The sequence below is a fragment of the Takifugu rubripes genome, chromosome 5 (assembly GCF_901000725.2).
Source record: "Takifugu rubripes chromosome 5, fTakRub1.2, whole genome shotgun sequence".
Classification (NCBI taxonomy): domain Eukaryota; kingdom Metazoa; phylum Chordata; class Actinopteri; order Tetraodontiformes; family Tetraodontidae; genus Takifugu; species Takifugu rubripes.
The window spans coordinates 4258733-4282427 of NC_042289.1; the positions used below are offsets into that span (position 1 = coordinate 4258733).

Below are 23695 nucleotides of genomic sequence, written 5' to 3' on the forward strand. Positions count from 1 at the left end.
AAAAAATCGGTTAGTTGCAGACAATATTGTGAAAAATGACATTTTGCTCTTTAATCTAACATCGTGGAACACTTAAACACGCACACACACAATGTTTACATTAAACCTCAGGGCTCTACTGTACAGCACGTGACTGAATATTCGACTTCCGCCGTTCCGCGAGGACAGAACCAGGAGCGTCACTGACCCCCTACAGATCATCACCGAGCGCTGGCTCGAGCCCGGAAGCGCTTTACGGACATTCCCGAACCCCCACGAAGACTCCCCTCTTCTTCTCCCCCTCCCTCCCCCATTCACGCCTAATGTCGTCGTCCCCCCCCACTCCGCGCGCGCCGCCTCCCCTTCCCCCCCGTATCAGAGGAGTAGAAACAACAAGCCGCCATTTTGTTCATGCGGGCAGACGGTCAGAAACAGGAGGAGATAACCGAGAGTAGGAGCGACTCCACTTGGAGAAAGCGACCGCTCCGTGAACCGTCGCGGCCAGAATCGGCGGAGAACTCTCCCCTGTCCGCGCCGCCGGCAGAGCGACAGCATCGGCATAAAGATAAGACGTCAGAGGACGGAAATCCGCGTTGGTGATAGAGACGTGCGTGCATGAGAAGGAAATACTTTGAAAAATCCAAGGAAGGGGGGTGTTTGCGGAGAGAGGCGGAAGAGGGCAACACACTCTCGCAACGAAGAGGAAAAAACAAGCAAAAAAGGGAAAATATCAACATGAAATACAACCATGTCTTCGTCGCGGAGGAAGGGAAGAGTCCGCATAGACGATTATATAAATAAATTGCTGCCGGGCAGACGGGAGAGGTGGAAATAAAGACTGGTTTAAAGAAACGGGAGAAATTACCAGCATCAACCTCCATCACAAAGAGTCAATGAGAGGATTTTGTCAGCTCACAAATATTTAAGAGGGGGTGTTAACGCCACTGTTTCAATCTGAAGCTTCCCGAATGCCAGAATTTCTCTGACTCGCCGTCATTTAAAAAAAAAAATCACATTTGTGATTCCGTTTTTTGGGGAGGTTTGGGACCTTAATTTTTTTATCTCCTCATTTTTGTTTTTATTTTTCCCCCAAGCCAGGATAGCCCATTACCAGTTTTGCCAGAATATTAACTATTCTCCACGGCACGAATGAAGAAGCTTCTCTGGAGCACAAGATAAGTACCCCCCCCCCCCTGCAAAATAAAACTAATTGGATCAATCTGACTGCCCGCTGATTGGCAATCTGCAGCGCGATTGCCCTCATAAAATACTCTGCCAATTCATTAAACTTCGTATGCTGCTCCTTTGTCAAGACTATTAACTTTAACCTTTGTTTAAAACATTTGCAGACTGCAACTCGTGCAAAAAGGGGTTGCAACAACCAAATGTGCAATTACAGTGAGCTCTGTCTCTACCCGGTTTGTGGCACGACCACACGCTAAAGTGCACGTAGAATTGACCATGCATATGCAAAGGAAAGGACACTCGTGGAACGTAGATCGGCACTGGTTCTGAGGCGTCGTTTCAGGTGATTTCGGGTTGGATCCCGCTTGAGCGGGACACCGTGACTGCATTTTACTCCCTTTATGCAAAGTGAAATCGACCAAATTTTTCATGCAACCGAGCGTTTACCGCTGCATGAGGGGGACCTCCACAAGTTAAACCAGGACCTGCTCGGACCTCCGTGCCCAGGCTGAGGCAGCCCATATCTCAGCGAACCGCACCTGAGACACTGGACTCTCTGCACGACCGGGTCCGGCTCGGCGGACGGCTTCCTGGGACGTTTTTGTGACACCGAAGAGGCTACATGAGGTTGTCAGAGGGCCGCACGCTTGCCTTTTTTCCCGACTCCACCTTCCCACCTCCTGTTCAAATCTGCGAGGAAACCATCTCCGACAGGGGAGGGGGGCCGATATCTGCAGAGTGAACCGGGAGGGAGATCCGAGAACCAGTTCAACATTGCTGTAGTATCCCCTACCGTCCCCCAAGCGGTGGGGGAGCGATCAGAGCGTTCCCCTAAACTAAAAAAGGGGAAAAAACCTAAACGGATTACGCCTGACCCTTGTGGATTTACTCCATTTTTTTTAATTGGTGAAAAATATGGCCGATAATGTCCTGGACTCCGGTGCGCCTTCAGCCAAGAGGCCCAAACTATCCTCCCCTGCCCTCTCGGTGTCTGCCAGTGATGGGAATGGTAAATATTTTAATGCTTTTATAATTTTGAGCTACATAAAATGACTAGTGTTGACTATTGTGCGTCCATTGCTGGTCATTAGAGGAAGTCACTGTGGAGTTTCACACAGACTTAGTAATGTCTGTGAGAGCTGTTTAATAATTAATGCTTTGGATTTTTGTTGGAATGTTTTATTTTAAGAGAAACGAAGGGGTTTAAGTTTTAGACCGCTAAAAATTGTAAACAATTTGGGCTAAAAAAAAAAAAAACTTTTTCAGCGGTGATGTTTTGATGTGTTAGCCTCTCTGGGCTAACTAGCTACTAACTATAATGTCCACCTCCAAACAATGGAAGAGTCGAGTCACCCCGGTTTAGTTTAAAAGTTGCCCGATGCCCACAAGCGCTTATAAATTAGAATACCGAGACCACAAGCCCATAAAACACCTGGCTTTATTAAAACCCTGCAGATGGGGGGAAGCTTCTTTGTGAAATGTATTAAACCAAGAGTAACGGTATAACGAGCGAGCTCGGCTGCTAGCTAACGATAGGACGGTAACCCTGCTGTCCACCGGCTCAGCTGAGCTCGGTATCTGTTTAGCAAAGGCAAGTTAGGGACCAAATAAATACCAGCTTTAATCTACTGGTAATTTGAGTTCTCTTTGGTGGGAAACGGACCGTTCGTAGTAGAAGTAATAGGCTACTTAGGTTTCGAGCCATTCTTGTCGCGGGCAGACAACTTGCTGTTTTCATTTAACCGTGGTATACTAGCACCGTGGTATACTAGCACCGTGGTATACTAGCACTGTGGTATACTAGCACCGTGGTATACTAGCACTGTGGTATACTAGCTAGCCATTGTTCCACACTTGATTAAAGTTGTGCTAAAGCGCCGCATCGAGACCAAGTTGTGCGACCATTTGCACTGTTGCCGCGTTTTGCTCAAATGCCCCCGGGGAACGGCTTTTCATTTTGGCAATTGTACCTCCAACAAAGCCCTTTCTTGTACTCCCCCATTGTCCGATTTAAACATTGAGCCGCACTTGTTGAAATTGACTTTGTGCAGTGATTCGGCACTCAACGTGCACAACACAACCATGTTCCTGCGACCCATTATAATTCCCATTTTGAGACGTGCATTTCATCAGTCGACTGTTGGAATCTCGACCTTAAAGGGAAATAATGGGTGTTTGGTTGACTTAACTGCGTAAAATCTTTAAAGTAGCTTCGATTTCTTGCATTTTTCTGGGAGGCTATTGTTTCACATGTTTATTTTCCTACAGCATTTGGTCTCATAATAGGGGTAGAATGGAGTAAAATGAGTAAATAGGGAGAGTTAGCGTTGATCAATTTTGAACCTACCTGTTGTATTCTTCTTTAACGTGCACGTTGATTTATTGGGCTCTCACATCTCTGACCTGGTCGTGCATGATCATTCTGCATATTTGGAACCCAGTTTCAAATAAATGTTGCATTGTGTAGAGATGGCAAGCTACCTGTGTACTTGATGATTAGCTGTTGTGTGCTCTATTCAAGCAATGGGCTCGGGTTTATCTCATTAGGTTCTAATGCTAGTTCAGTTTTTTGAGATAAGAACTTCTGTAATTACACAACACCTACATTTCTGTCAAAATTCCCCTCTGCTTCAAATGATATCACTAAGATTCTTTTTTTCTTTTTACGTGTGTAGATTTTGGATCACCCTTTGAGTTGGAGCAGGACCTTCCAGATGAGCTCATCAGTTCTGCAGACCTCGGTCTATCTAACGGAGGGGATCTCAGCCAACTTCACACTAGTCTTTCAGGACCTTTAGGGGGGCTGGGATTGGGCGGGCAGGATGCCGCATCAAAACACAAACAGTTATCTGAGTTATTAAGAGCTGGTGCGCCACCACAACAGGGTGTCCCTGCCTCCAACAGCACAGCACCCGGGGCTCCCATGGGGATGATGGGGGGAGTCGGAGTCTCCCCTGGTGGACCCCAAGGTATGCATCCCCACGGCCAGCCACAACAACCCGGATTGATGCCGCAGGTTGGGATGGTTGGGGGGGTGGCGGCGCTCAGTCGGGTTGCTGCCATGATGGGTACCCAGAAAGGCAATCCTGGACAGCAGCCGCATGGAATGATGGGTGGGCAAGTAATGAACGGCTCGCCGAGAATGGGTTACCCCGGCAATACGGGAATGGGTAACAACAGCAATCTGCTAGCAGATACGCTGCAGCAGCAGCAGCAGCAAGGTGGCCAGCAAATGGTACCTGGGGCTCAGGCAACGATGAGACCACAGCAACCAGGAGCATTGAACAAGGTATGTCCCCTAAATCTACTCAGAGACGTCGCTCCGTAGTGTTCCTACTGTCGACCGGTTATTTTCAGAAGGCCTCCAGGCTTTCAGCAAGAATGGTTTTGTATATAGGTGTTTGTTGTTTATGTTTTACAGGGAGTAGGTTCACACGAGAATCTGGGCCAGGTTCCCTCGGCTACCTTGAACGTTTGTCCGTCCTTGCTTGCCTCCATGCACAGCCGTACCAGTCGCACCCTCATGAAAAAGATTTCAGGCCCACTGAGAACACACCTAACAACTTTACACACAGAGCAGCACTTTAAAAACATCTTTTCATCACGTTGATCTCGCATTTATTCCAACCAGCGTGATTCCCATTTGCTGCCTTTTTGTGGGGGAACAATCATAAATAAATTTATCCTCTGCACCGCGCAGAAGCCCACATCATCAAGCTGATGCCGGACTAGAATGGAACAGATTTTATTGTGTGACTGCACTTTAAGATACCCTCACAGGTGATGCTTTGACAGGTTGGGTGGAAAGATGTTTGGGTTTTTTGCAATCTGTCAGTTCAGAAACCGTGGAGTAATTCTGCAGTAATGCTCCTGTGCATCCGCTGGGGACAGCTTTCTAGAGCAGGTGCAAATGTGGTTTCATGTCAGGCCCACAGACGCACCTCTGTTTTCTCTGCGGCTTGATGGTTAACCCACATGTTCATCACGTCCCACAACAGTTACAATCGTACTGTAAAGGTGTGAATCAGTATCGCAAATGATGATGGGAAATACTTTGGCAGAACGGGTCTCATGACTGCAGCAGCAAAAGCAGCAGCAAAAGCAGCTTTTTGAGATTTTTCTGATCATCCTGCAGTTGCTCGGTGCACCAGTACCGTGTCACCATCATCTACATTCACTGCCCCCCCACCTTTGTTTTTCTGCTTTTCACTCAGAGGTATCAAATAAAAACAGATTCGTCACAATCAAGTAACAATTATCACCTCATGTGTCATTGTTATGCCGTTGAAATCAATTTAGATGAAAAATGGCAGCATTTTATTTCTATAATTTGTATTCTTGCCTTGTCTTGTGTTTCTAGATGAACATGATGGCCAATACTGGGCCCTATGCTGGGCCGTACAGCCAGTCTGCAGGCCAGGCGCTGCCTGGAGCAGGGCTGGGATCGCCGCTCCAGAATAAGGCAAGCATGCCAAACATGCTTAATCAGTTCAATGTGGACAAGAAGACGTTACCTGGGATGGTAAGTTTCTGTCTCCTCAGGCTGATTTGTAGCCATTTGTACTGAAGCTACTCCAGGTTCGCCCTTAGCAACATGCTCTATCTCTTCAGCCCTCACAGCAGCAGGAGCAACAACCCGGAGCAGTCAGTGTTCCTGGTGGTGCATCAGTAGCAGCAACAGGCGTGGGTCCGGTTGGTCTCGGTCCTGTAGGGGTTGGTCCCAGCGCAGGACCTCCAACAGCAGACCCAGAGAAGCGCAAGTTGATCCAACAGCAGCTGGTCCTTCTACTCCACGCTCACAAGTGCCAGCGGAGGGAGCAGGCCAACGGTGAAGTGCGACAGTGCAACCTGCCTCACTGCCGCACCATGAAGAATGTACTCAACCACATGACTCATTGCCAGGCTGGCAAGTCTTGCCAGGGTGAGCCTGTTTAATTAGGCTGACTAGTCTTTTTTTAGTCTTTAAGTTCTGTCAGAAAAGGTAAAAGGTTGTTCTTTAATAGTTTGACAGTTAGATCTGTATATAATTTTTAATGAATAGCTCCTAAAGTTCATTTCTGAGACTTTCTCTATCTTTTCAGCTTAGTATTCATGCTCACATTTGCAATACCTTGTATGCCCCGTCCCCCCGTTTCTTTCTTGTTTGTTCAATTGTCCTCCTCTCAAACGCCTCTTCCTCTGTTTTTTTTCTCCCACAGTGGCTCACTGTGCCTCATCCAGACAGATCATCTCTCATTGGAAAAATTGCACACGACACGACTGTCCTGTATGCCTGCCACTGAAAAATGCTGGAGACAAAAGGAATCAGCAATGTGAGTGTGCGTGCGTGCATGTGCGCTTCCATCCTTCACCATTTTATTCAGAATGACTGATAATCAGTCAAAAATATTTTAATTGGCTGCTGCTCACCATTATCTCCAGATGATGTATTACTCTTAGCCACTAGCAGCTACATGCAGTAATTCGCTCCTGCAGGCAGCTTTTGTTTCTAGACCGGACCCAACCAGCAAAGTTGTACATGATTACATCGACTACTATTGGTCACATTGTGTTTAAAAGACTTTGCATTAAGTTAAAGTATTAGATAATCTTGATACCACCTCACTTGAAGTCCTAGAGAATCCTTTAGTAAAGCTGATGTTTACTCTACTTTACTTCTGTCCCCTCATTCTCTTGACAGCTCTTTTGAACAGTGCAGGAGTGGGTTTGGTGAATTCTTTAGGTGCTGGTTTGCCTGGTGGACAGTCCAACAATCCAAACCTGAACCCTCCCAACCAGATTGACCCCAGCTCCATAGAGAGGGCCTATGCTGCACTGGGTCTTACTTACCAAGGCAACCAGATGCCACAGCAGCCATCACAGCCCAACATGCCAACCCAGGGGCTGCAGGGTCAACCAGGAATGAGGGCTCTGAACTCTATGGGTTAGTTTGCTGTGCATATTCACTGCTGTTGTAACTTTGAACCTTTTGATGCTTAACAGAATCTGATGTTAATGTTCCCAACAGTTCTGGCACTTTCGTGTTGCAAATGTGCACTCCTATGTAATCTGTATTAATAAGCATATCCAATTGTAAAAAAGTATTTGCTTCCAGGTGGAAACTCGATGGGCGTTAATGGTGGAGTTGGTGTGCAGCCTCCCAACCAGCAGTCTGCCGTGCTTTCAAATGCAATGTTGCACAGCAACATGAATGCTCAGAGGTAGGGTTATATTGCATACAGTAATTCAGTCTAAATCATGTGGTAGCTGCTTCACTCAATGGATAGAATCATCTACATATGTATTTAAAGTAGAAAATAGCTAGGTGGATGCATTCGGAACTGTTACACCAGGTTTGCACCATTTATCTTTGATTTGCAACGACTGGGTGACTTCACATTAGTGCTTTCAAGATCATTTTCTGTTTCCTAATTTAATTTAAAAACCCAACACCTGTGGTCTTGGAAAAATCTGTACTCGCGTTTTGATGCGTGACACGATAAATCCAGTGCACATTATAACTTTCTCTGGTGTGAGAATGAGTACTATGTTGGCTTCATCCCTTTGGCCTCATTGACTGTCACATTCCTCAGCTTGCTCAATGATGGTGTGGCAAACGTGGGATCCATGCCCACGGCAGCGCCTTCTGCTGCAGGCATAAGGAAGTCTTGGCATGAAGACATCACACAGGATCTCCGCAACCATCTTGTCCATAAGCTGTAAGTCTGCCCTCCCTTTCCCCTGAATTGGACCAAACCAATTTGATGGTGAAATCATTTTCATTGTTTCTGTGCATGTGTGATTGCAGTGTACAGGCCATATTTCCTACTCCCGATCCAGCTGCACTTAAAGATCGGCGGATGGAGAATCTCGTGGCCTATGCCCGAAAGGTTGAGGGCGACATGTACGAGTCAGCTAACACTCGGGTGAGAAACCTGCACATAGTGTCTAAGGGCTTGAATGATGTTAGAAATAAGAAGAACTCTTTTGCTTAGTGTCATATGTGCAGAAATATCCTCACTTTTTGCCTGGTATTCTGTCCAGGGTGAATATTATCACCTCCTGGCAGAGAAAATCTACAAGATTCAAAAGGAGCTGGAAGAAAAGAGAAGGACCCGACTTCAGAAGCAGGGCATGATGCCAGGCCAACCTGGCATCCCCTCCCCGGGCCCCCCACAGGGGCCCCCAAGCATGGGTCAACCACCCATGGGTCCAGTTCAACCACCAAGTAAGCAGTTTTTACCTCTCTTGCACACTGATGAAATTGTGTGGGATCTTTTTAAGTTCTCTAAATATATCAAGTTACCTGTCTAATTACCCACAAAACCCCTGGATACACTTTGGTTTTGTAAGAATTAAACATGTTAGATTCCCAAAATAAAAACACAATAATTGTTTTAAAAAAACAACAACATAGCATTCAATTGAAAATATTAAAATGTTTTTCTTGTCATTTTTAGGCCAGTTATTTTTTATTGTACTACCATAATATGCCGTAAATCTTAAACCACACAGATATTATAAATGTATTTAAACTTTGAGACAAAGTAACTTTTAAATTCTTATCCATTAGACGGTCCCCACACTGATCCGTCCATGGTCCGACCAGCAGGGCCCACCCAGATGGTCAACAGGATGCAGAACCCAGCAGGTGCTGTGTTTAAAGCAAATCTGACCTTGAGTTTCCTTAATTATGATTAAATGAAAAGATTTTCCACAAATGTTTATTCTTCCATCTACCGCTGTTTTTTGTTTTAATTATAATAAATATTTTAGTTATTTAAAATGTGTGAATTTAAGATCTGACAAGGACTAATGGGAGAAGACGCCGCCCCATTAAAACACACTGATGTTTCCTCAGCGCCGTGTCTTGGAGACAACACGGCACTGAGGAAACAAACAGTGGAATGGTTGGCTGTTTTTAAGCTTCGCTCCATCTGTGAACCTTTCTGACTGTTCCTAGTAATAGTAATAGGAGCACTGCTACCAGTAATAATAACAATATCAACACTATGCTCATATGTAGGAATGAACCAGTTTGGCCAAATGGGGATGCAGTCGATGGGACAGGGGCCAACGCCTCCTCTTCCTCTAAATCCTTCAGGGAACCAGGTTGGTATTTGTTGCCATGTTACAGATTGCTTTAGGTTTTACAAGGTGAGCTACATCTCAAGATTATGTTATTATTGCAGCTCACTAATCTGGTTGAAGATTTTAATCAGATTAATAACCTCTGTGGAATAATTTACATAAATTACAATAAATTCCCATTCATTACTGTTTTATTGTCAGGCCAAAAAGACTCCTGACAGAAAGCAATATTATGAGTTTTTTGTACTGAACCCTCGCATCAAGAGGGCCAACATGTTGATTAGAATGGTCCTTGTCTGCGTTTGCTCTGTTGTCTAATGGTATTGGAGCATCAACCCTTTCCTGCACCTCTGTAAATTCTGTTAGACATTTGATCAATTGAATAATGCAAACTAATTAATCTCAACTCAACATAATAATTTGAAGGACCTAGATGTTTACATTTTTTGTATATGTACTGAAATTTCCACCATTTCCTGAAATAGTCTATTATAGTCTCTAAACACTCTTTTTTTTCCCTTCAGATGAGTATGGGATCAACAAGGATCAGCCATCCCAATCCCACACAGTTACAGAACCAGTACCTCCCTCCAGGCCAATTTCCAGGGTCCAGTCCAGGTCGTGGTCCTGGTTCTGTTGGAATGAATCAGCCGGGTGCACAAACTGCTGTTCCAGTGGTAAGAAACGAGCCATAGTTCTTTATAGTCCAGGAACGGGTGGGACTGCACACCTGTTTAGGTCAGATTTTCTGTAAACGTGATGAATTGGAGTAAACGCTGTGTCATCAATTATCTGCGGGGATGCTTGTTTGATGCCATGGATTGCCATTGGCACTATTTAGACTAACCGGGATTAAATGTAATAGGTCAAAAGTTGTAGGCCAATGTTTAATTGTCAATCACGGTGTGTGTTTTTATTTTATTTTTTTTTGTCTCAACCCTTCAGAATCAGATGCCAATGCCACCCTCCCTCCCAGCCAGCAGCCCTGCAGCACAGTCCGCCTCTAATGCTCCAGGCTCTGGAACAGTAGGCTCCATGGGGCCCGGTAGTGCCAGTGGTGCTGGACCGTTGCCTAACATGTCTCCATCCACCACGTCCACCCAGTCCAACGTCTACCCCCACTGTCCGCCCATCCGAACAAACTCCCCCTCTCCTGCCCGCAGTTTAACCCCTCAACCTCGTCAAACGCCTCCTCCTACGATACCCCGCTCTCAAACCCCACAGCCACAGACACCAGGCACGCCCCAGCAACCTCCACAACAACAGGCTTCACAGCAGCAGCTATTGGGCCAGACGGGGATCTCTGAAAAGGCCAGTCAGCTGGGGGCTGTGGCTGCCTCAGGTCCCCAAGCAGGTCCTGCATCCTCAGTGCCTAGTCAAAATGCTCATGTGCCATTGCAGTTGCCACAGACACCAGTGAGTAAATTGTTGCATTTTCTCTATATAACACAACCTTCCTTTCTTGTATTTATTCCTCTTTGAGAGAATAGAAAAACAGGTTTTCTAGGTTTTCTGTTCAGTCAGTTTCCAGAAACAGTTCATCTTAAACAACTTGTTCTAGATTCACACTTTTGAACATGGCTTGACTCTATCCATCCATCCATCTTTGTCCTCCAGCTATCTCCGAAGCCTTCCCTGACAGCAGATGGTCAGGTGTCCTCTCCAACCTCGGTCAACAGCAGTACTCAGCCAAGCTCCCTGCTCACTACAGGCGACGGTCTCCCACCCAGTCTAGAAGATATCAAAATAGAGGTGAAGAAGCAGGAAGAAAAGGAGGAGGAAGAGGACCAAGACGCCCACAGCCAAAAAGAGGGCAAAGGTCATCCGGAAGTGAAGACAGAGGAGAAACCAGAGGCAAGTTTGCTACAGCTCACATGGTGACATTGTTGTCTGGATCGTAAAAAAGTAACATACATTTTTTTTACAATTTCTTTTTTAACAAATACTTTGACACAGATCAAAAAAGAAAAGGCGTTGGGAGTTGGGTGTAAAGAGGAGCCCATGGACGCAACTTCATCCTCCGTGTCAGTAACAGATGAGGAAAAGAAGCCAGATATAAAGAAAGAGCCTAAAGAGGAGGAGGAGGGAGTGCGATCCACAGGCCTCAACAGCTCCACACCCAGTTGTCAGAGTAAGAAGAAAGGTAATTCTGAAATGTCTTATTTTTAAACTTTTTTTCTTTCATTCTAGAAATTCATTTATTTTCCCTGTTCCTTCTTTGGTTGATGTTCATTTAAATGTTTGTTAGATTTTACAGCAAAGTCCAGAGATAAAAGGCAAATCACCTCAGTTTAAATAGTATTTAGTCAGTGAAATCAAGGCTTAATTTAAAAAAAAAATGGGATCATTACCCTCTCAGAAGGCCTGTGTTGATGGATAACACAGCAAATAGTTGTAGCATGTGAGCAAAAGCACCCATGCTACATTTCGTCTAATAAATATTTAATGGATGAATAATTTGCTGTGGTGAGATCATGAGAAAACACAAGAGCAAGAGAAAAAAATCCGGTTCCCTCCAGGTTGAAATAGTGTTCAGTCTTAAGATTTAGCATGAAAACTTTTTTTTGTTTACATGTGCTCTGTAGATGCACTGTGCCCTTCTTAATGTATAATTCTGCCCTCTTCCAGTCTTTAAGCCAGAGGAGTTGCGTCAGGCTCTGATGCCCACCCTGGAGGCTTTGTACCGACAGGATCCAGAGTCCCTTCCCTTCCGCCAGCCGGTGGACCCCCAGTTACTGGGAATACCTGTACGTATTCGAACTAGTAACAAATCTAACCTGGTAAGGGACTGCACTGGCTGACATTTTGTTTTAATTCTTCAAAAAAGTTTGTTCTTTTTTTTGTTCACTCCATTTTTCTTTCGCTTAGTTCTTCAATTGCATGACGGATAAAAGATTTTTCATTGTGTGTGTGTGTGTGTGTTTGTAAATCAAAGCAGTGACTCATGAGCATTTAACTGTTGTGATGACACAACAGTTCTTGATTTGGCTGAATAAGGAGAAATAATAATCTATATATTTGCCAATACTGGGACCAGATGATCCAGATATGCCAACTGCTGCATAATTTGCAATTAGCAGCGATTAGACGGATACTTAAATGGCAAACCCCATCCTGACGAGGTATGCACATGTCAGACGAACCGAGGAGCCTTTCCAAATGGATTGAATACAAATCAGATGGTAATTTATAGTGTTAGCAGTCACATCTGTATGCACACTTGGCCTAAATTGAAAGTCCTATTTCAGAAACCTAATTTAAAATTGAATTGAGTACATGTGCAGAGCTAATGCTAGCACAGTGTTGTCAAAATCCATTGCTTTCATTTACCACACTTAATCTTTGCCCATTACATTTAGGTTTTAATTGATATTTTATATTTAATTTTTTGTTGCTTCCTCTCAAGTTCAGTTCCTCACCAGTAGCTGTTTGACAATGTTCAAGTGAGCAGTGTCCAGTGGTGACTGTCAAGTTGCCCTCACTAGTTCCATGAAAAATCACACAAAGTTGACTTGTCTCCAATTGGAAATTTGGTACTCTGGCTCAAAAATGAATCAAAATTAAATGTTTCCATCAGGCCCTAGAACCACTGTGAAAGCCTAACATTCTCTGAATAAAGACTAAAAAATTATGCTGAGACAGAGAACTTTTTTTGTGAAGTGCTTGTTAAAGCAGGTCAGCAAAGGTGGAGATGATGTTAACGAGAGAAATGAAAGAACTTCATCTCACCCTGTGATATTTGCTTCACCTTAACACTGTTGGGTTTTAGCTCTGCCATCCCGCAGCCCCTCATGCTGCTTTGTGGTTTTGTTGGCATTGTGAATGCCACCTGCTATATTGCTACGATGGTATGTTGTGTGCCTGTTGCTTTGGCCGCTGCTCTGTTCTTCTTGGTTTTGCACCCTGATTGCCTGAACTTTTGTTTTGTTTATAGCTAAGAATCTTTGTCATTGGCTATTTTACTGTGCTCTTTCACTGTGTGGCAAAAATATACAAACATGCTTTTCTTAAAGGCAATTAATGACTATTATTTTACCCGGATAAACCCAGGTTGCATTAGATACTCGCATATTTCAAAATCACCTGAAGTTGACAGAGACATGTGGTGGTTCCCTGGTCCCTGGTCACAGCATGACAGGAACTAAAGGGTGCAAAGCAGAGAGCTAGAGGGCAGAAGTTGTTATGTTTCTCTGTTTGCACACACACCTTCTTCTCTGCAGTGCTCAACATTGTCCCCCTGCACCCTCTTGTCTCCCTACTCTGGTACCACCTGGTCAACGCTTCCATGACAACCTTGATATGACGACCACGATGATGCCGCCACCGCCGCTGTCGCCACCGCTGCTGCTCACACTGTTCTCCATCTCTCATCTTTTCCCATGGATGATGAAACCCCTTCCATCCATCCTCTGTTCTCTCCACTGTCTCCCCTTTCCCCTCTCATATCCCAAACTTTCGGATGACACCCCTTCCCCAACCAGGACTACTTTGACATTGTGAAGAACCCCATGGATCTGTCAACTATAAAACGGAAGCTGGATACCGGACAGTACCAGGAGCCCTGGCAGTACGTGGACGATATCTGGTTGATGTTCAACAATGCCTGGCTGTACAACCGCAAGACATCCCGAGTCTACAAGTACTGCTCTAAATTAGCTGAAGTGTTTGAGTCCGAGATTGATCCGGTCATGCAAGGTCTTGGATACTGTTGTGGGAGGAAGGTGAGGAGAGTACATAAAATATCTGATTCATGTAGGTTTAGTCCAACACGTCTAACACTGACCTTTTTTTGTCTATTTGTTGTAGTTTGAATTTTCCCCCCAAACTCTGTGCTGCTATGGAAAACAGTTATGCACCATCCAACGTGACGCTGCTTATTTTAGCTACCAGAACAGGTACGTGTTGCGGGCATACTAGAGCACAAGCACACCCGGACCACAGACCAGTAACATGCAGACAGTATTAGGAATGAAGGTTGTGCCGTGATAAGATAGCAAGTCTGTCTTGTATTTTGCACGCTGCTGCCATTCGATAGGAAATAGAATCAATCCGTGCAATCACAGATGAGATTAATTTGGCTTCAACTTAATTACCCTGGCACCATCCACTTTCATAGTTTACTGTTTTAATTTATGTTGTCATTCATAAAGTGGGCTCCTGGCTTCAGTTAATTCTTTCATTCCTGGAACTGTTGTTTCCCACCGAGTGTACTTGCACAGCATGTGAGGAGATTTTCTGACATGGGTGAGGGAGGAATATCCAATGGAACTACCAGAAGTAAAGGTTCCCACTTTATAAATGAACTGAAAGGATGATGGGTCTCTTGCTTTATTTTTCTCATCCACCCTTTTTACGTGCAGAGACTCATATCCTCATTCCCCTTCTCCACTGCGCCTAGTGGTCTTTCATGTCGCTGTAATGTTGTTGTTGTTTACCACTGAACGTCTGATGCTAATCTTTGCTTTGCCTTGGCTCTCTGTCCTCTTGGTTGTTGTTGTTGTTTCGTCTCCTCCTGTTCTCCCTCCCCTCTCTGACCTCTCCATTGTCTTCATCTGACCTGTAACAAATGATTTCACGCCTCTTTTTTTTTTTAAATATTCATTTTGAACCCTCTCCCCATCTCCCTCCCTTTCTCCTTCTCTCCCTCCTTTTTTAATGCTTGTGATGTCTGCATTGGCCTGTTTTGGTGTGACCAATCATCCACTCCAAAATTTACGTGCAAACTCAAAACGTCCGCCCACACAAAAACCCTGCATCACGATTGGCTGCTTCCTCCTGGCGACGACCTACCTTGCCCTCTGCCTCCTCCTGTGTGTCCGCCCCCTGGCCTGTCCTGCCCTGCCCTGCCCTGCCCTGCCCTGATTGGCGGCTGCTTCTTCGTGCCCTCTCTGTGATTGGCTGTGCTGATGGCGAACGTGTAGTTCACCAAAATATGGGCTTCTTGCTGACAGGTACCACTTCTGTGAGAAGTGTTTCAACGAAATCCAGGGCGAAAGTGTTTCCCTGGGAGATGACCCCTCCCAGCCCCAGACGTAAGTACTGCTTGAAATGATAACAAAAGTCTTTGCGTGCACCTCTGTCAGTACCATTTAATTGCCTTTTTTTTTTTACCAATTTGTTCTTGTTTTCTTTATTTTGAATAAACTAGGCCACTGTAATAGTTGCCGAAGGCTAATTTGTGGATAAAGTTTTGTTCTATGTTTATATAGTTTGACATAGTCCTTGCCCCAGAGTGGTAGTGATAATGATGTAGCAATTGATGGATCCTGTGGGTGCAATTTGACATTCTGTAAACGTGAGATCAGAGTGATCTGATCTTTGGACCCTCTTTGCTTCTAGTAAATGTTACTCTCTGATATGTCTCACAGGTCCATTAACAAAGACCAGTTTCAGCGAAAGAAGAATGACACACTCGACCCCGAGTTGTACGGCAAATAAACCATTTATTTTTGTTTATAATTAGCACAGTGCATGCCACCATAGAATGTAGTGATCTTGTAGGATGAAGAATGTTGAGGTGGTACCGTAGGGGATAAAACGAAGAAATAGTTTTGGTGTTTTTGTGGTGTTAACAAGTCTACTCTGGATAGTTGCCACAACTTTTACCAAGTTGTACTAAGTCTATAGCTTGTGCAGAGCCTCAATCTTTAATGTATACAATGTTGCCTTATTAACACAGATTTTTGCATCTGCTGGTTTCTCTTGTCCGTCTGTTCACAGGCTTGTAGAATGTCTTGACTGTGGCCGCAAAATGCACCAGATTTGTGTATTACATAATGAAACTATCTGGCCATCGGGGTGAGTGTTCACACATGCACACACTCCTGTTGTTTTGTGTTGGATGAAGAGATGTTTTACTCTCTGTAGTCTTTTAACTTTTAAATGAATCAAAAGCAATGATTAATGCTGATATCAGAACAGAGTTAAACCTGACGGCACATATTTCAGCCTGATGCAGTTCTATTTCCTCCATTTCATTTTATTAGTGATGATCATGATAAAGAGGGTTAAAGATGAAAATCTAACCTTATTATTTATCCCCTGAACAGCTTTGTATGTGACAACTGCCTGAAAATGTCCAATAAGACACGGAAAGAGAACAAATACTCCGCCAAAAGTAAGTGTATTTCATTAAAGACAGAATCCCAAAATGTTTAATTTTGAATTATGACCAGGAAAAATGGAAACGTGTGTAATTGGTCATCAATAGTCGGCAGTACGACTGGTCACATGGCAGCAATGACATCACCATAGTGTAAATAACGTGATTGTTCCTACCCTTTTTCTCTATTAACAAGTGTCTCTTTTTTAGGGCTTCCTCAGACCAAACTGGGGAGCTACCTGGAGACGAGAGTGAATGACTTTATCAAGCGGCAGAACCATCCTGAATCTGGCGAGGTCACGATCCGTATGGTCCATGTGTCAGACAAGGTGGTTGAGGTCAAGCCAGGCATGAAATCAAGGTAATTTCACTGCATGACAAGTTTTCAGTGTATGTGAAGGAGAGGGCTACCATAAAACTGGGGTTCCAGTCATGAGCCTGTGGCAGGTTGCTTCCTGTACCTTGTAACTGTAAGTATATTAATTTAATAACTACCACCAACGCTATCCGGGAGCTATCAGTTTGTTACAACTGCTTCCAAACCCTTTGTGTTGCTATGTGTCCTGTGCGGTTCAGATGAAACACCCAGGTAAAGTAAGACAGGAAGCCACTGTGATCTGTTCTCTTAGCCCACGCCTCTTTTGTTTCCTTTTTTCAGGTTTGTTGACAGCGGAGAGATGGCCGAGTCCTTCCCGTACAGATTGAAAGCGCTGTTTGCATTCGAGGACATCGATGGGACAGAAGTGTGTTTTTTCGGCATGCATGTGCAAGAGTACGGCTCCGACTGTCCTCCCCCCAACCAGAGAAGAGTGTACATCTCTTACCTGGACAGTATACACTTCTTCAAGCCACGACACCTCAGGACTGCTGTCTACCATGAAATCCTGCTGGGCTACTTGGAATATGTCAAGAGGCAGGGGTAAGAGGGGCAAAATAATATATATTGTAAAGGAAAACTCATTCATGTTTTGTAGTGTGACAAAAGATGTAAAGTCAGTGTCGTTCAAGTGTTAATCGCTGTGATATTTATATGCAAAGGGTGAAAAAGCCTGTTATTTAGTCTAAGGAAATGATATACTGTGAAATATGCTTCTGTTATCCAGATTCCATGTGTTTTGTTTGCAGTAGAAATGTTTTTATGACGAATGCAACTTTTCCTGCCCGTGTGTCAGGTACACGACAGGTCACATCTGGGCGTGTCCCCCCAGCGAAGGGGATGATTATATCTTCCATTGCCACCCGATAGACCAGAAGATTCCCAAGCCCAAACGACTGCAGGAGTGGTATAAGAAAATGCTGGATCAAGCCGTTTCTGAACGCATCGTCCACGATTATAAAGTGAGTCATTTCATCTGTTGATTGTAAATGTTACGTCTCTGATTTTCATCTTTCATTTGTTGTCAGTCCGTTATGTTGACGAGTGGGTTACCATTTGTTTTAGCCTTTAGATTTGTTCAAAGCTAGCTGTGTTGTGCCCATTTAGTGGATATGATGAGTTAACATAGGTCCCATTTTTGATTACTAATTTAAAGAAATTTAAAATGTGTAAAAACTCCGGCACTATCTTCCTCTTTCACACAGGACGTCTTCAAGCAGGCAACAGAAGATCGACTGACGAGCGCCAAGGAGCTGCCGTACTTTGAGGGGGACTTCTGGCCCAACGTGCTTGAGGAGAGTATTAAGGAGCTGGAGCAGGAGGAGGAGGAGCGGAAGAGAGAGGAGAACAACACTTCCAACGAAAGCACCGACGTGAGTCAGGCAGAGGGTTGAGTGCACTTCCTGGAACTTTGCTACTCCAAAATTATGATTGTTTTATTTACACCGACTTCAAAACATTTGCAGGCCACAGACAGAGACAGCAAAAATGCCAAAAAGAAAAATAATAAAAAGACGAGCAAGAACAAGAGCGGACTGAGCCGAGCCAACAAGAAGAAACCGGGGATGCCTAATGTTTCCAACGATCTTTCCCAAAAGCTCTACGCTACCATGGAGAAGCATAAGGAGGTGAGATTTACAGGCAGAGTTGCTTTTCTGGTTGTTCTCACACACACACACACACACGGGCTGATGATTTTCACTGTAAACATGGATGCGAAGCACAAAAGAGCCCTCCAGGCAGTTTGTGCCTTATATTTAGTGGAAAAGAAGAAGCTACTTTGGTCCCGTTGTTCATGCCGCCGTTGCTATGGTCACCTCTGCACTCGTTGGCATGAGCTCTTTTTACATCATTGTCTCCTGACTGGACCTTAAGCCTGATATCCAGGTTTCGGCGCCAGTTGGGTTTCAATGTGTTCCCTCTTCACAACTTAGTTGTTGTCAACTGTCCGACTGCCTCACCCTGATTTGGGGAGGGGAGCAACAGCCAGGCGGCGACCTTACCGATGCACTAAAATCGTGTTTATTTAGGTAAATTGACATCTACTGTAAAAAGAGGCGGTGCTTTAATTTCCATTCAGTTGATGCTTTATGGTGATAACAGCTAATAAAGGTGAAAGTGCTGAATCAAAAACCAGGCGGCTGATCCTCGTTCTTCAATTTCCAGGTCTTCTTCGTTATCCGCCTCATTGCTGTTCCGACGGCCAATTCGCTGCCCCCCATCACCGACCAGGACTCGCTGATGGCCTGCGACCTTATGGACGGCCGCGACGCCTTCCTGACCCTGTGCAGGGACAAACACTTGGAGTTCAGCTCTCTCAGGAGGTCCAAGTGGAGTTCCATGTGCATGCTGGTGGAGCTGCACAGTCAGAGCCAGGACCGCTTTGTTTACACTTGCAATGAATGTAAACACCACGTGGAAACCCGCTACCACTGTACTGTCTGTGAGGTGAGTGCAGAGAGCGTTCATTCATCCAATTCTTATTATCGCTCTATTAAATATTCTAAATGTTCCCATCTGCTTTTTCGTTGCAGGACTATGACTTGTGCATCACTTGCTACAATACTAAAGGTCACGTGCACAAGATGGACAAGCTGGGACTTGGACTGGACGATGACAGCAACAACCAGGCTGCTGCATCCACCCAGAGCCCGGGAGACTCTCGTCGCCTCAGCATCCAGCGCTGCATCCAGTCGCTGGTGCACGCGTGCCAGTGCCGCAACGCCAACTGCTCGCTGCCGTCCTGCCAGAAGATGAAGCGCGTGGTGCAGCACACAAAAAGCTGCAAGCGCAAGACCAACGGCGGCTGCCCCATCTGCAAGCAGCTCATCGCTCTGTGCTGCTACCACGCCAAACACTGCCAGGAGAACAAGTGTCCCGTCCCGTTCTGTCTGAACATCAAGCAGAAGCTGCGGCAGCAGCAGCTGCAGCACCGACTGCAGCAGGCCCAGATGTTGCGGAGGAGAATGGCGAGCATGCAAAGAGTTGGGCAGCCAGCCGGAGCACCCCCAATGGGCTCCGAGGTTGGACTCCCATCACCGGGGAACAACGGCACTACAGCACCGAGCACCCCAACATCTGGTGGAACTCAACCCCCAACGCCTCAGACCCCAACTCAAGCGATGCCCGCGGCCCCCCAGCAGGGTTTGGGCCCAATAGCTGGTGTCCAGCAGCAGCAGCAGCAGCAGCCAGGCGGGGTGCCTGCGCAGCACCCCCTTCACTATCAGTTCCAGCAGATGGGCAGCGGAGGTGGTGGGGCTGGGGGGGTGATGAGCTCCCCCCAGCATCAGCAACAAATGCTTCCCCATGTCCAACTGCAGCAGCAAAGCGGGGCGGGGACGAAACCTCAGCAGCTTCAACAGCATCACAACAACATGCCGCTATATGCTAACAGACCCCCCGGGTCCTCCCCGATCCATCAGTCCCAGGGCAAACCAATCCTTGGTTCCGTGACACCTCCCCAACAGCAGCCCGGTGCCCCCATGATGGCTGGAAATATCGTAGGCCAACATCCTCCCAGTCAGCCTCAGGGCCAAGCCCCTGTTTCACAGCAGCAGCAGCAGCAGCAGCCCCCACCTGGGCCCCCACCCGCAGCGGTGGAAATTGCAATGAGAATCCAGCAAGTAGCCGACGCCCAAAGGAAGATGGCTCTGCAGAGACAGGCAGGCTTGATGCCGCCTCACCACCAACAAGGCCAGGGCCCCCAAATGACCATGGGACACACGGGGCCAGGAGGGATGGGGGCGTCACAGGGACTTCCTCCACAGGCCCCCGCCCCAGTGGCCGCCGCCCGGGCGCACATGGATCAAGCCCAGAGCGGTCCACAAGTGATGATGGTTGGTGGCGGCGGAGCCATGCAGCAGCAGCCCCCCCAGCAGGGCAACCCCCCCCACGGCCAGCTGCCCCCTCAGGTACAGCTTCAACAGCAGCGGATGAACGCCCCGCACCAAAACCCTCAGCAGCAGTGGGCAAACCAGGGGATGGCGCCTCAACAGCGGCAAGCTCTAATGAACCAAATGGGACATCCTGGGATGATGGCGGCGCAGCAGCAGCAACAAATGATTCAACAACAACAACAACACCACCACCACCAACAACAACAACAACAACAACAACAAAGTCAGGGCCAGGCTGCCCTGATGAGCATATCACAGCAGCAGGGTGCTGTTGGTGGCGTTCAGGCAGGCGCAGCTTCTGGAGCCACTGGTGTAGCTGGGATGGTTCCTCCCGGTGGAAACATCCCACAGGCAGCTCTCCAGGAGCTGCTGAGGACCCTGCGCTCACCCAGCTCTCCACACCAGCAGCAGCAGGTGCTCAACATCCTGCGCTCCAACCCGCAGCTCATGGCAGCTTTCATCAAACAGAGGGCCTCGAAATATAAAGGAGGACCAGGCGGAGGCCCCGGAGCCACAGCGGGGCCTATTGTTAACGTCATGACAGGAGGAGGCCCACAGGGGAACATGGGCGCCGCGGGGCCCGGGCAGCCGGGCCTGCACATGGGGGGACAGGGGCCCAATGTCAACATGGCCGCCATGACCCAGCTACAGCAGCAGAGGCCAATGCTCACTAATTTGCAGCAGCAGCAAATGTCGGCTCTCCAGCAGCAGCAGCAGCAGCAGCAACAACAGCAGCAGCAGCAGCAGCAACAACAACAGCAGCAACAGCAGCAGCAGCAGCAGCAGCAGGGTGTTGGGAGGGGCCTGCAGGGCCAGGGGCCCCAGATGGGAAATATCAACAACCCCCAGTTTAGAGAGATGCTCATAAGACGGCAGCAACTGCAGCAGCAGCAGCAGCAGCAGCAGCAGATGGTGAATCATGTGCAGTTCCAGGCCCCACAGGGCCAGGGTTACCTGGGACAACCAGGAATGCCACCGCCTCAAGTGGGCCAGGGCCCTTCAGGAGGGCCCCCCCTTGGCCCTCAGCAGCCAGGGGGTCCCCCAGGACAGCAGGGTTACGCAGGCGCGGTGCCCCAGCAGCAGGCCTCCGTCGCCCTTCAGCAGAGGCTCCAGCACCAGCACCACCTCCAGATGCAGCAGCATAACGCCCTGTCCGGCCTGCCGGGGGGGGAGACAGGTGGAGGGGTGGGAGGAGGTCCTCAACAACCACCTCAAGCCCCTCAGCCGGCTCAGAGCAGCCCCGCGCCTCCATCTTCCCTGCTGCAGCAGGCCTTCCACCAACGGCTGCTCCAGCAGCAGCAGCAGCAGCAGCAGCAGCAGCAGCAGCAGCATCTGGGCCCTGGGGGGTCACCAGCCCAACACAATAATCCCATGAGTCCTCAGCAGCCTCAGATGTCCCCCCACCCACATCTGCAGGGCCTGGCTAACCAGGTGCGGTCCCCACAGCCGTCGCCCCGTCCTCAGTCCCAGCCCCCACACTCCAGCCCGTCCCCCCGCTTGCAGCCCCAGCCCTCCCCACATCACATCTCTCCACAGATGCAGACGGGCTCCCCACACCCCAACCATCTGAACCAGCATCATCCAGGGATGGTGGTGCCTCCACAACAACAACAACAACAACAACAACAACAAACAGCCCAGCAACAGAACTCTATGGAGCAGTTTGGGGCGGAGCAGAGTGCCATGCTCTCTCAGCTGAGCAGCATGACCGGTCTCCACAGGCCGGGGGGGGACGGCCAGGACCCGCTGGGCCAGAATATGAATCATAATCCATTAAACATTATGTAGGAACTCTTTAACATTTTGAGTTGAGCCAAAATGCTCTGATATTTCGCACAAACTGCACTCACCCAGGACAGTGTTATTGTTATCACTTAGCCTTTTTTTATACTATTATTAAATGTTATTTAAAATGTTTTCAATAAAGATGCATTGAACTGAACTTCCTATGGGAGATGAACAATAAATCCAGCAGTCGTTAAATAAATTAGAATAAATGAATTGTAAGTTATTGCTGTTAATATATATTTTTTTGCCAATTGTGGACAAAAAAAAGGGTGGTGGTTTCTTATGTCCCACCCCCCCCCCCCACCCCCCCGCTTCCACCTGTTATCGAATAAAAAAGGCGGTATTTTTGGTGGTTTGGGGGATTAATAGGAGTAATTGCCTTTTAAAGAAATGTTTTTAAGATTTTAGAAATGGTTGAGAATTAAAGAGGGAGGATTTAATGCAAAGATTCTTTTTTTTTTTTGTACTGTTTCATTTCCCATCGTTTGTTTTGCAGAATAATGTGGATGATTATTAATGTTAATCCAGACATGTTGCATATCCTCTTTTTCTAATCGGATTGCTTTATTTATTTTATTTTCAGGGGCTGGGGGTGTTATGTATCCTGAGAGGTCTTCATATAGAAATCTATTTTTGTTATTGACTATTTGATGGGGTAGCGGATATTACATTTCACTTTAGAAGTGTTTAGTTGGGTCTTGGAATCATCGAGCGTCAGTGTTTATTGCAGTGGTTGAGGGTTTGCCGCTGTGAGTTCCAGATGTTGACTGGACGCGCTGAGGCGTCCCGATCACCTGCGTGGGACGTCGCCCGTGCTGGACTTTACCCTCACAAACATGCAAACCCTCTCCCTTGAACGCCTGCGCACTCCTTCCTTCAAAGACGTTTATTTTGGAGCACTGGAGCCTCGGGGAGGGGAGCTGCACACCTGTGTGCCTGTAACATTTTCAGTTCCAGGGCTGGGATGTTGAATCTTGGGTGGGGTGGGCATTTTAGTGTTTTTAGAATTCTACTGGGTTTTTGTTTTGAGTAAACGGAGGATTTCAATCCAAATGAACTGTGTTGCACAGAAATGAGGAAAAAGGAGGAGACGCGAGCAGTTATTTTTCCTCTTTCAGCCTCGACCCCTTTGCTGCTTCCCGTGGACTTAAAGCCCCCGACCTTCCAACTCTTTCTCTTTCTCTGGTGTAATTTGTTTTCCCGCCCCTCCCAAACTTCATCATCCTCATCTTTCTGCTCAGAACTTTGGAAGTTTAATTTAATTTTTTTTTACTGTACAAAGGAAACAAACTGTGGACT

At 46.7% G+C, this 23695-nt stretch overlaps 1 protein-coding gene across 4 annotated transcripts; it reads left to right on the top strand.

Annotated features, from left to right (window-relative positions):
- Positions 1-323: 323 nt before the first annotated feature.
- Positions 324-22842, top strand: LOC446056 (histone acetyltransferase p300). Of its 4 annotated transcripts, none has more exons than XM_029836424.1 (30): positions 324-2173; positions 3840-4453; positions 5525-5686; positions 5776-6085; positions 6363-6476; positions 6845-7087; positions 7259-7364; positions 7737-7862; positions 7952-8069; positions 8188-8371; positions 8717-8794; positions 9170-9255; positions 9759-9911; positions 10180-10650; positions 10852-11088; positions 11191-11377; positions 11863-12014; positions 13716-13955; positions 14041-14129; positions 15156-15266; positions 15603-15659; positions 15955-16032; positions 16284-16351; positions 16547-16697; positions 16995-17255; positions 17509-17674; positions 17918-18085; positions 18179-18340; positions 18879-19160; positions 19247-22842. In XM_029836424.1, the coding sequence occupies exons 1-30, from the start codon at positions 2080-2082 to the stop codon at positions 22394-22396; spliced, it is 8418 nt and encodes a 2805-aa protein (XP_029692284.1). In that variant the 5' UTR covers positions 324-2079; the 3' UTR covers positions 22397-22842. The 4 variants fall into 4 exon arrangements, with proteins under 4 accessions (XP_029692284.1, XP_029692285.1, XP_029692286.1 ...); XM_029836425.1 differs by having other exon boundaries at positions 15186-15266; XM_029836426.1 differs by having other exon boundaries at positions 11863-11981.
- The last annotated feature ends 853 nt before the right edge of the window (positions 22843-23695 follow it).

Bases quoted from the DNA above. Each gene is read 5' to 3' on its own strand.
- LOC446056 (XM_029836424.1), top strand. From the start codon at position 2,080: ATGGCCGATAATGTCCTGGACTCCGGTGCGCCTTCAGCCAAGAGGCCC. The intron at 4,454-5,524 runs GTATGTCCCCTA...TTGTGTTTCTAG, and splicing joins AACCAGGAGCATTGAACAAG to ATGAACATGATGGCCAATAC. The intron at 7,365-7,736 runs GTAGGGTTATAT...CACATTCCTCAG, and splicing joins AGCAACATGAATGCTCAGAG to CTTGCTCAATGATGGTGTGG.